At 37.6% G+C, this 13,529-nt stretch overlaps 1 protein-coding gene across 1 annotated transcript; it reads left to right on the top strand.

Moving 5' to 3' along the window:
• Positions 1-788: 788 nt before the first annotated feature.
• LOC149234270 (LEAF RUST 10 DISEASE-RESISTANCE LOCUS RECEPTOR-LIKE PROTEIN KINASE-like 1.2) lies at positions 789-10,401 on the top strand. Its single transcript, XM_089368206.1, has 4 exons — positions 789-1,548; positions 1,848-1,871; positions 1,994-2,609; positions 9,867-10,401. Exons 1-4 carry the CDS (start codon positions 822-824, stop codon positions 10,399-10,401), a joined length of 1,902 nt encoding a protein of 633 aa, XP_089224332.1. The 5' UTR covers positions 789-821.
• The last annotated feature ends 3,128 nt before the right edge of the window (positions 10,402-13,529 follow it).

The following is a 13,529-nucleotide window of genomic DNA, read 5'->3' as shown; positions in this document are numbered from 1 at the left end:
ACATATTGCAAACTATATATTACCCACACGATGTTCGTGGATGATTCGCTGCTGGGTGGAGAGAATAACAAAGAATAATGGAGTCATATTTATGAAATTCTAAATGAATTTGGTAAAGCTACATGTTTATTCATGAGCAAAGGTAAATCAATCCTTATCACATATTCACACGTTTGCAATATATATTTATTATGGAGATTTTTCATAGGTTTGAAATTGCAATTTTTCATAGGTTTGGAATTGCAAAAATTCAAATAGATGAGGGATTCCATTACCTTGGATATATGCTGAAACTTAATAACAAAATAAAGATTGGGAGTGGCTATTAACAAAATTTGAGAAGAATTTTTGTTTTTTGCAAAATAAATGGTTTTCCCTCGGGTAGGCTCACCCTTATCAAATTTGTCTTTCGGAACTTGTCAACCTACTGGATGCATTTGTATTTACTGCCAAAGGAAATAATTCACAAGATCGAAAAAATTTCGGCTATATTTTTATGGGCATGTAAAAGCTGGGCATGTAAAAGCACGGGAAGGAAATACCATCTAGTCCGTTTGTCTTCCATTGCTCAACCCATTTAGAGAGGAGATCGTCTCTGCCAAAATTTCGGACGTCTCTGTCAACGAAAGTTTCGGACGTCTTGACGGGAAGCGTAGGCGATGATCTAAATTAAATTATTTGATGGTTTATGTTAAAAACTAATTTAAATGACTAAAGACGATTTCCTTCAATTTAAAAGATTTTCTTACTTAACACTGCATACGCTTCATTGTCGTCCATTCCCAACACTGATTCTATGCCTATCATCTCATCTTCTCCCGATGGAATTTTATGCTCATCGTCTTCATCCTCCCGTTCCTCGACACCTATTATTCATTATACTTAGTTTCTGTTGTATCTCTCTATTCCCCTGCTACTTATGCTTGGACGTGCAATACCAGTATTGCAATAATACTAGGAGATGTGGGGTTACAGATATAAGGGGACCTTCAGGTGTAGGAAATCGTGGATGCGGTCACCCTAACCTTCAGATCGACTGTGTGCAGAACTTATCTCCAGTAATCACAATTGAGGGCCAGAATTACACAATACTAGAGAGCCTTTTTAAATCCTGGTTAGTTGTGAGGGGTGAGAAGTGCAAATTCTTAGATGATCCCATTCACATGCAGATACCACATCCAAGGCGTACAGGCACCATCGTGATATCCGATACGGAGAACAGGACCCTTAACGTGTACAATTGTAAGAATGAGGCTCAATTATTACAATCGTACAACTTGAGGATGGTTAACGGGAAATGTAATGCTAGTGTCTACTACGGTTTGTACGACAATGGGAATTTGATTCGGGGATGTTCTAAGGCGCAAGTAACAGTTGATGTGGGATTCATGCAACTGGTTTACAATGATCCAAAGAGAGATGAAAGTTGTCATTCATGTTTCCATAGTGGAGGGATATGTGGTTACCGTTACAACACTTCGGATTCACCTGCACCGTTCGTGTGTTATTGCAAGGATGGACCCCGTACGGATAATTGCCACAGCCACGGTATGCTCTATTTTTAAATTTTCACAAAACTACTTGGAACTGCTGCTTCAGTTAAGATGTTACGAATTTTTTCATAGGCAACCAAGAAATAGGGTTGTTATAGGTACAAGTTTAACCCTCGTTATTTACAATAGTGGTGTTATGGCCGCGTTAGAGGTCGCCAAACAGCTATTACGATAGGCAAATTCATGAGATTTTCCTCTTCTGTTTGTCCGCTATAACTCTAGGTTGAATAGGTGTCCACATATATGTGAATCGTTCCTGTTACTTACGATAGTTGTGTTATGGCCACGTTACAGGTCGCCGAACAGCTATTATAATAGGTAAATTCATGATTTCTTCCTTTTCTGTTTTTCCGATTTAAGCATACCGTGAACTAGTTTGGTCTTCTTTTAGGGGGTTGGACGAAGATCACATTGATATCACTCTCTTTATTCCATCGCAGGTTGCTCCGTTGCAGGAGCTGCGCTGTTAGCGATACTGTCCTTAATTTATCATCTAAAGAACAGAAAGCCTCCTCCTAGCGGGGCTCTTCCGAGACCTTTGCTTGGGCCCGAGATGGGCAATTTGCCAATATTCTCTTACGAAGCACTTCGTCAGTCTACAAACGGGTTTCACGAGAAGAACGAACTTGGGGTTGGAGGGTTCGGGTCGGTCTATATGGGTAAACTTTGGGACGGACGAATTGTTGCCGTAAAGAGACTATATCAGGATAACTGTAGGAGACTGGAGCAGTTCATCAACGAGGTGAAGATATTTTCGACGTTGAATCATCCACACGTTGTTCGTCTTTATGGCTGCACCCCTTCAGACAATCCAGAGCTACTGCTTGTATACGAGCTTGTGCCAAATGGAACCCTGGCCGATCATCTTCATGGCGAGCGCAAAACCCCCAATGTATTACCGTGGAATACTCGCTTGAACATCGCTATTCAAAGTGCCCAGGCCTTGGCTTTCCTTCACGCCCTTGATCCGCCTATAATCCACAGAGATGTGAAATCCTCTAACATTCTCTTGGATGAGAATTTGGATACAAAATTGGCTGATTTTGGGCTTTGCAGGCTTGTTCCAATACCATGGACTGAAAACCATTGCGCCCAAAACCATGTGCGAAAACCATGCACAAAACCATAGGTAGATTTTCCCCACCTAATATAGGGTCTAGTATCGGTATCATATAGTACCTGCATCTGCAATTCACTCATGATGAGGCGACTTCAGTCCAATAAAACCCCTAGTCTAAGATGGAACATGTTGATCCACTGACTGAGCCGGAACCAGATTGTAGGTTGAGAGAGAAACTTAGTAACTGTGCAAGCAGTTTAAGAGCTCATGGGTGAATCATGAGCCTTGAGACTGCAAAATGTGCAATCCAGGCTAGACTGAGGAAGGAAACAAGGAATTCTAGGAGGTTAGTGTGATAGGCTAAGGGGATGGGCATTGGTTCATCCCATTGCACAGTTCTGTGAGGTAAAGGAGGTTGGATGAATACACAATTACACATCTCAAGAGCTCAAGGTTTAAGCTTGAGCTCAAAGAATATGCAATGTGTAGTTGAGGCTAGCCTGAAGGTATGGATTGCACAATTATGGGGACCAAGATCTGGGCTTGAGCTTTGGAACTGTGTAGTGCACAGCCTTGGGAGACAAGAACTGCACATTGCACAATGGAATGGGACAAGCCTACAACTTGAGGATTGGAACTGTGCAATGTGCAGTTGGGGAAGGCTAGAAGAGGCTACGTTGTTGGGAAATTTATGAAAATTGGCTAAGTGTGGGGTCAACCAACTGATGTGATCAATGACATGTCTTAACTGTGACCACACTTAAACACTTGACAACACAACAACATAGATCATCGATGACACAAAAACCACACATTTCCCTTAGTGCGACAACTCTTGTGATGACTTACAATAAGTGCGACACCAAAGGTAAACTTTGTGACGATCGTGGCGACACTTGTGTAACAATGCTTAAAACTTTGGGAATGAGTGTGAAATTGTTTTACATGGTTATATCAACTCATTTGCACATAGATAACCCCTTGAAACCACCAAAACAATCTTCTACATATTATGTGACATCCAACATGAGAAAAGGAGACATTTTTTCTTTCTTGCAAAAGGGACAAAAACACTTGAAGAAAACACATGTAATGGACTTCAATGTTTGCGAAGACAACTTGTAAGACCATTTTAGGCTCCCAAATTTGATGTAGGCCAAAATTTTTGAGGGTGTTGTAGCAACGACAACACTTGGTGACACACTGGTGGAATTCCAGCTTTTTTATCTGGGTCAACTTGTTTGTGTAGGGTCTCAGTTCCTCATGGATTATTGATTCATCATGCAGATCACCTTAGCTTCCCCACTCATCCTATGAACAAACATGTTCCCATTTGTGCCTTTCTCGCTTGAACAAAAGCATAATATTCAACAATATCATAATATTTTGAATTGGGAAAGATAGTAAAGTTCGCGAGCTTTAGATTTTCATAGTACAGTTTTTTCATCTTTGGTGTTGCTCTACTGCCATCAGGCTTGGACAGTACCCCGACACAGTCACTAAAGGAACACAAACATTTCTCTACTGCCATCGAGCCTAGACAGTGCTCCAGTGGAGTTGCTTGATTCACCTCTCAATGCAAGAAGCCTTTCTCTTCTTTCACCTTTTTATATATATTTAAAGAGGACTGTGCATCAACACTTATTCATTATGTGGGAAGAAGAGGGATCTTGACTTAATGAGAGCATGAGAGGTTGTTCCTTCAGAGAAGCATAGAGATACCTTTGATTTAGGTTTTCTCGTTTATATTTTTACCCTTTTCCTCATCTACTGATTGGATCAACATGAGAACACCAGAACATAAGAACCAAGTGGGGAATAAGGTTTCTAGAATAGACACAAGGATCATGATTTGACCAAAACTCTCCTTACAGATGGATCATATTTTCTGTCAGAACTTCATTGAAAAAAAAGATGTGACCCAAAACAAAGAAGGAGGACGAAAGTTAGCCAAATGTTATGGTGTCACAAGACTCTTTTCAATTCATCCATATGTAAGGAAGCTAAAAAAACACGTTCACACATGACACTTAATTACACAATGAAAAGAAAACAAGACCAACAAACAAACAAGCAAGAAAATAAACTATGTACATAGTGCAAGTCATAGCCCTAGATCATCATTGAAAATAGTTCTTTAAGTCTTGTCCATTAATAGGAAGATATTCAATCTTCTCGTCTAGTGATTGTAGACAAAATATGTGTTGGTAAAGCTTTTCTTGTACAGTGAATGGTCTTATCCAAAGGGATTGGAACTTAGTGTGATTTCCTTTGTCCTCATGGGATTTTTCCCACTTCAAGATTAAGTCACCTACACTGAATTCATTCTAACTTGAAAAATTCTTTTCAAACCACCTCTTGATATGATTGTAGTGAAGTGAAAATTTTTCTTTTTCCTTTTTCATTTCTTCCTCGAGCTTGTGAAGAGTGCCTATCCTACACTAAACCAATAAGCATGGCTTTCCTTTGGATTCTTGTGAAAGTTGAAGGGAAGGAAAGTAGATGTTTGGGGCTAGGATGACTTATTTTCCATACACCAGGAAGTAAGGAGAGGTGTTCAGAGAAGGTTTTGTCATGACTCGGTCATCCCATAACGCATTCACCAAAGCGGAGTTCTAGTTCCTTTAATTAGATAAAATGGTCTTCTTGATAATGCACATTAGGTTTTTTTTGTAGACTTAGTAAGACCATTTCCCTGCGGATAGTAGTTTGATGAATGTTTCAATACAATTCCATTTTCCAATGCAAATTCATATAATTTTAATGATGATAGATACATTGCATTGTAAAAAACAAGTGAAGTCGGAATGTTGAACCTGGAAATGATGTTATGCTTAAGGAAGCTAATGACTTCCTGATCATTCACCTGTTTGAGTGGAACTGATTTTGTCCACCACGTAAAGTAGTTTGTAGCAGTAAGGATGTAGTGGCGTTGCTTTGACGAGTGTAGAAAATTTTCACCAAACACATCTAAGCCCCACTATTGAAATGGTTCTTCCATTGCAGTAGGTTGCAATGGGGCGGCTAACCTCTTTCCTCTTTCGACACACCTTTGACAGACCATAAACTTGTGGGTATAGGCATGAGCATATTTGAACAATGTGGGCTAATAGAAGTTGGCCTACATAACCTTGTGTGAAGTTGTGTTACTCGCAAAGTGTCCCCTGGCTGATCCATCATGGAGATCACATATTACTTTCTCTAAATCACATGCTTCCAACTATCTAAGCAAAACCTTTTTATGGTGCTTCCTAAAAATCACCCCATACACCAAATGATAAGATAATTCTTTTAACCTGAGTTCCCTCTTCTATCGTGTGGATAAGTGAGAGGGAAATTTTTTATGCTCAAAATATTGGCATGCATATGTGTACCAAGAGCTCACAATGGTAGTGGGGGAAGCTCACTCAACATTATACATTTTGATTTCATGCTCCCAATTGGATGAATCTTCTTATTTCGCATCTACTACTTTTGTTGCTAACTAAAAATAAATGTGGTCCTTAATTGTATGAACTGGATTGAATTCTAAGTCATATTCCTATAAACCAGTCATCCAGTTTTGATGTAGGAGCATTCGGCTTAGAAATATCATTGTATTTTAGTAGACATAGGGGGTCTTGTGTTTCAAGGAAGTTGGTTTCCTATGCATCAAATTAATGTAATTCTAATGTTTTTGAGTGATTTTATGAGAGTAGGATCTAATTAAGTATTGAGAGGCATATTGTAAATGTTCTCGAATGAAGGGGAACATGAGAGAATCAAGATAGTTGAGAGTTCAAGGGGATTGATAGATTTGGAAATTAATTGTAGATCTTAAATTAAGAATTAGTTCATGATTTATGGGATTGAAAGGATTCTTAGGGTTTAGTTGAAATTATTAAGGATCTGAACCGAAATGGGTTACAAAACCTTTTGTATAAATGTAAGCCTAAAAGGCATAGAGAGAGTTAGTTAGTTAGTTAGTTAGAGAGTTAGGAATTAGAGGAGTTTGATTGTAAGCCTACGGGAAGATAGGGAAACAAAGGCCACTGATATTGGAAATCAGGCTTGAGAGAAGAAACTATGTAAATACTTGTTTACGAATATAGAAATTTGATTTCAAACCTGTGTGGAGTACATATGTGATTAAATTGTAATTATTTATAAACAAAGTATTTTTGCATAAGATATGTGTGTGCAAACGAAATCGAGAAGGATAGAGTGCCAAGATAGTGTACATAGAAAATTGGAGGTTAAATAGTTCCAATGATGGACTGTAATTAACCTCAGGAAGGAATTAAACAGAAGATCAATGACGTAGAAAGTATCAAACAACAAAGCACGAAAATTGTCAGGTCAGCTAGATTGACAGGTAACAACGACGGAAGAGGAATGGTAGAGAGTAAACTACGTGTTAGCATTAAGGGCTAATATTAAGATTAACCGCTAAACCTTTGGTGAAGCGTCTTCCTTAAAGGTTTTGATTTGAGCACGTGGGTAGTTTTCCAAAGGCGAAAGTGGTATCTTGCATGGCCTAAAGGCTGTAAGTGGTATTTCAAAATTCTATGCGATAAAACGTGGAGGAATCACATAGCACACCAAAATAACTTTTCTCACGTGCTTCCAAATTTTTATCGATCATGCTAGTTGGAGCGCGAGATTGTGAAATATCCGTTGGATCATGCGAGATTTATCAATGGTGGAGATTTGGGTGCACAAAAGTCAAGCGAGTGAGCGATAACCATTGGATGGGATGAGGCAGATCAATGGTGGAGGTTGAATGTACTAAAGAGAGCATTGGTAAATGTGCAAATTCAGGTGAATCGGTAAAATGGTAAATTAATGAAGGGTTAAATGGTTTATGTATAATTTCTATTATACAAAGGTTATAATATAAATAAAGCGGAATAAATATATTATGGTTAATATGTGTGGGTAATAAGAGTTAACCAAAAGTATTGAAGGATCATATAGTTTCCGCTCAAAGGTTTATTAGAGCTTAGACTTTGGATAATTAAATCAAACGTTTCCACATAGAGTTAGTGAAGGAACATTAAACCTTGATCTAAGAGAGTTTTTCCTAAGTATGTGATTGAAATTCCAAGGACATGAATATGACATGCATTTGTATGCATACTGTGGATATTTGCAGCTAAGGCTGCATCATTTGGTATCAGAGTTGGTCAAAGCTCTTTTTAATTAAAGCATAATTGTGCAGAATGCAAGTGTGATTGTGAAAGAAAGAGGAGATTAGGTTATTTGAATCTAATAAGTAGAAGGCATGACATAAGATGAGAGTAGGTGATACTCTTAAGAAGAGATTGCAGAAGCATAAATAAAGCAGATCGATGTTTGTTTTCTTGACGAAAATGGAGATTCACTCGAATGTGAAGAGGGGATGGAGATTGCTTGTGAAATCATACAGGTATTGTTTTATTTAACTATGGTTTGAGTTTCGTAGGTTAAAGACAGAGTAAAGATTAATAGAAGCATACAAACAAGGAAAGTTTTGTGTGTTTTAAAGAACAAATTGAGTGAAAGATTGGAAAAAAAAAGTGGCAGTAAACCTGAAGAATCCAATTGAAGGTTGGATAGAGAGGACAAGAGTGTTCTGAGAAGGAAGTTGAGTAGAAGCATTTTAAAGTGGCCATAGAAATTTGGTAGCAACAAGCTTTTGAAAGCTTGGAATGATCTTTGTTTTAAATATCATTGATATGCAGGTAACAATAATTAGTGAGGCAACTCATCAAGAAGATCACAACCTGAAGAGTAGTCATGAAGGAAGCCGGTAAGGGTTTTTGAGAGAGAGTGGCTAGAACCTAGTATTTCATTTGGGTTTGAAATACAAGAGGACAATTGTGTTCTCAAAAGTGCAGATGAGTTGAAGTCTAGAGCATGGAATTCTCATATGGTTCCAAAGGAGAGAACTAGAGAGATGCCAAATGACTGAGCTCAGAGGAGAGAATCTTAGTGAGGTATCATGTAGTAGGGAGGTCTTGCTGTTGTAGAGACTTGTGTAGCTCATAGTGAGTGGGTGAAGAACTCATAGAGATGGAGAAGAATATGAATACTAATAGTCATTGTAGAGGTTCAGAGAAAAGCCACAAAGTGAAGAAAGAAGATGCCAAAGCAAATGGCATATGGAGATAGATGAATGATGAATAATATGAGAGGGAGAAGGCTGAGATAATAGTCCATCTTGAAGTATTGATGAAATTGTTATAGAGGAATGAGAAAGACCAGAGGTGTGGTTTTCTTATGGGAAGAAAGATAAGGTGCCATAAACTACAAAAGAGGAAAGAGCAAATGATGAATGCTCGGCTGAAGGAAGAATTACTCAAAATAAATGAGTATTTGGAGGAAGACTTGAAGACTGAAGCTTCAAATGAAGCCAAATGGTCACATGATTTTAAATCTGATAATTTGTGTATGTTTGCAGGTGAAACATGTGAAGAATGACAATTTTCTGATATTGTCGTAAAAGAGGAAGAAGACAGGAAGAATCTAAATTATGTTCTGAAAGAAGATGAGATAGATAGGTCTCATGTAAATTCCTGTACATAGTTGGGGAAAAGTTTTACTTTTCAGCATATTGCAAGGACTGAAAGCAGAGGAAGTTTGACTCATGATGATGGCCAAAAGAAAGAAGTAGGGAAGGATATCAAGCAACCAAATCAAGGAATTGAGGATATTGAAGAGAAGATCATCGAAATATTTCTGAGTCATGTATAGGACTTGGAACATTAGGAGGACTTGATGATTGAATCATCAAGTGAGATCATGAGGTCTTGTGGTTTTAAAACTGACAAGTTGTGTGTGAATGTAGGTATTGTAGAAGACAAACCATCCTGTGGAATTGTCTTAAGTGAAGATGAAAGTTGCCAAGCAAAGTATGATGAGGACTATCTTTCAAATGAAGATCAAGTTGAGTTATTACAGTAGAAGGAGTTCATAAATTCCTTTCTTAGTGAAGGAAATATCTTCAGTAGAGATGAGACAGTTATGTCTAATGATAAGGAATTTGTTATTGGTAAGGACAAAGAGAAATTGATTTTCTTAAATGACCGAAGGAAGAGTGATGGACAGACATCTAAAACTATCACAAAGATGGACGATCATAATTTTATTCTAATTGAGAATGAAGAAGTAGTGTCACCAAGAAATTATACTTGTGACAAAGAAGAAGATAGCGAGGATTGTACAGAGCTTTTAGGAGAAATCCCAAGTGAGATGGAAAATTTATGGCATGAGTTAAGTCTTTTGGAGAAAAGGCTAGAAAACCAAAGAGTAAGTGTTCAGATTGTAAAATCAGAGCTAAATGAGAATGAAGAAATTCACAACAGTGGACAAGACCAAGAAGACATCATTGAAGTAGATGGTGTGGAGGAGATACTAGCTCACAGTCTCGTGAATTCTTTTGATATATTAAATCATCATACTGATGTGCTGACAAAGGAGTTAGAGGAAAACTTAGAACATCAAATTGAGATGTTTCCAGAGAAGGAAAAGGCAATGAGGCCTTATATTTTTAATTCTGATAATTGGTGTATTATTGTAGGTTTTGATGAAGATACTATTGCAAAAACAAAAAAATATTTGGCACGGGAGAACAGTCAAATCAAGGAGGAAAAGGAAGATTCCATGATAGTACTTAGCCCATGGAATGAAAAAATTAAATCATCGGAAAGTAAATTTGTAGACAATGAACAGAAATTAGATGTTGCAGAGGGAGATATCTTCAAGGATATTCAGGAAGTTTGGGTGGAAGCAATATTTACAGTAGTAATAGAGAAATCTCAAGAGTAATAACAAAAGCTGAAGTAGAAAAAGCTGGAGAAAGTAATCAACAGTTTAAATATGAATGGACAACATGTAGTCAGATCCAATGGAAGAGTATGTACTAGCCTAAGGATGTGTTGGAGATGGAGATTGAAGAATTATAGCAGTTGATGATGAAACTGTCCAAGTTGAGGAAAATGACAGCAGGAGGAGTGATCAATCAGAATTTGAAACTGATTGAAGAGAGGAAGATGAACCAGAAGACAATAGATATATAGCAGCAATAAAGGAATAGAGCATTCAGACAACTACAAACTAAAGTTTAGGACCCTAGAAGTTTTTCTATCAACAAATGAGAACACATGATCTGGAGATCATTAATGTTTTCAACCTTGGGAGTCTGATGCAGGAGCATTCAACTCAGAAATATCATTGTATTTTAGTAGACATAGGGGGTCTTGTGTTTCAAGGAAGTTGGTTTCCTATGCATCAAATTAATGTAATTCTAATGTTTTTGAGTGATTTTATGAGAGTAGGATCTAATTAAGTATTGAGAGGCATATTGTAAATGTTCTCGAATGAAGGGGAACATGAGAGAATCATGATAGTTGAGAGTTCATAGGGATTGATATATTTGGAAATTAATTGTAGATCTTAAATTAGGAATTAGTTCATGATTTATGGGATTGAGAGGATTCTTAGGGTTTAGTTGAAATTATTAAGGATCTGAACCAAAATGGGTTACAAAACCTTTTGTATAAATGTAAGCCTAAAAGGAATAGAGAGAGTTAGTTAGTTAGTTAGTTAGAGAGTTAGAAATTGGTGGAGTTTGATTGTAAGCCTACAGGTAGATAGGGAAACAGTACTGGTATTGGAAATCAGGCCTGAGAGAAGAAACTGTGTAAATACTTGTTTACGAATATAGAAATTCAATTTCAAACTTGTGTGGAGTACATATGTGATTAAATTGTAATTATTTCTAAATGAAGTGTTTTTTCATAAGGTACGTATGTGCAAACGAAATCGATAAGGATAGAGCACCAAGACAACATACATAGAAAATTAGAGGTTAGACAGTTCCAGTGATGGACTATAATTAAGCTCAGGAAGGAGTGAAACAAAAGATCAATGACATAGAAAGTATCAAATAGCAAAGCACGGAAACCGTCGGATCGGCCATATCGATGGATAACAATGATAGAAGAGGAATGGCGGAGAGTAAACTACATGTTAGCATTAAGGGTTAATACTGAGATTAAGCACTAAACCTTTGGTTAAGCGTCTTCCTTAAAGGTTTTGATTTGAAAACGTGGGTAGGTTTCCGAAGGCGGAAGTGGTATCTCACATGGCCTAAAGGCTGTAAGTGGTATTTCAAAATTCTATGCAATAAAACATGGAGGCGACATGTAGCACATCAAAACAACTTTTCTCGTGTGCTTCCAAAATTTTATCGGTCGTGCTAGTTGGAGCGTGAGATTGTACGATATCCGTTGGATCATGCGGGATTGATCAATGGTGGAGATTAGGTGCACAAAAGTCGAGCGGATGAGTGATAGCCATTGGATGGGACGAGGTAGATCAATGGTGGAGGTTGAATGCGATAAAGTGAGCATCGGTAAATGTGCAAAGTCAGGTGAATCGACAGAATGGTAAATTAATGAAGGGTTAAATGGTTTATGTATAATTTCTATTATACAAGAGTTATAATAGAAATAAAGCGTATTAAATATATTATGGTTAATATGAGTGGGCAATAGAAGTTAACCAAATATACTGAAGGGTTGTATAGTTTCTGCTTAAAGGTTTATTAGAGTTTAGACTTTGGATAATAAAATCAAACATTTCCAAATAGAGTTAGTGAAGGAACATTAAACCTTGATCTAAGAGAGTTTTTCCTAAGTATGTGATTGAAATTCCTGGGACATGAATATTAAATGCATTTGTATGCATACGATGGATATTTGTGGCTAAGTCTGCATCAAGTTTTATCTTCTCTCACCCAGCGCTTGTTGAACAAATATTGATCTAATTGTTGGGTGTGACATAAATATAATGCAATGGTTCTTTAAAAGATAGGGCCAGAAGTGCTTCACCACCTTATAAACTGCTTATGCCTACTTATCAATGGTGGGATAGTTGAGTTTGGGTCCCTGAAGGCTTGCACTCATGAAATATATTGGCTGCTCACTATTCTGATCATCCTTTTGAGTAAGCACTGCGGCAAGAGAAGTATCATAAGTGAAGGTGTAGAGCAGAAAATATTTGCTGAAATCTGGGCTATAAAAAGTGGGTGCTTTTGCAATGGCATGCTTAATATGGGAGAATGCATCCTTTTCCATTTTATCCCATTTGTATATCATGCCCTTCTTCACCATCTCCTCTATGGGTCTAACAATCTGAGCATAATCATAGATAAACTTGTGGAGGAAATTAATCTTTCCCAGGAATGACTACATAAATTTCCTATTGACTAGGAAGGGAATCTGTGTGATGGTTCTGACCCTCTTAGGGTTTACCTTAATACCACTCTTTGTGATAATATATCCCAAGTGATTTCCCTCGGACACTGGGAAAATGCTCTTTTTGGGATTATGGGATATCCCTTATTTGTGACATCGCTCAAAATTTTTCTTCAAATGGCGCAAGTGGTGAGATATCTTCTTGGAAAATGTTGTGACATTGTCAAGATAGACCACTATGCTCTGCCCAATGATTCCATGAAATGTGATGTCCATGGCGCATTGAAATGTCGCACCAACATTGACCAACCCAAATGACATTCTTCTACATTCGAACATGCCCCACTTCGTGCAGAATGTGGTTTTGAGTCTATCAAGTTCTGAGACCAGAACCTGGTTTTAATCTGAATATTCGTCTAACAAACAAAACATTACTAACCCTTATACTGTCTGCAATATTTTTTCCATAGACAACACAAGGTAGTTATCCTTGTTCGAGGCATGATTCAAGTTGCAGAAATCTACACACAAGCGTATTTCCCTGGAATTCTTCCTTACTAGGACCAAATTTGATACCTAGGTGGAATGCCGAATTTTATATATGATCTGAGCATTCCGTAATTTCCTCAACTCCTTTTGAATCATAGGCTCAAGCATTGGATGTAACTTTCACAACTTCTGTTGGGAAGGCTTGGC

This window comes from Pinus tabuliformis, chromosome 8, assembly GCF_031772625.1.
Source record: "Pinus tabuliformis cultivar Carrire ecotype Pingquan chromosome 8, CPIR1, whole genome shotgun sequence".
Lineage (NCBI taxonomy): Eukaryota > Viridiplantae > Streptophyta > Pinopsida > Pinales > Pinaceae > Pinus > Pinus tabuliformis.
The sequence above is the reverse complement of the archived record's forward strand: the minus strand, read 5'-3'. Positions and strand labels throughout refer to the sequence as shown.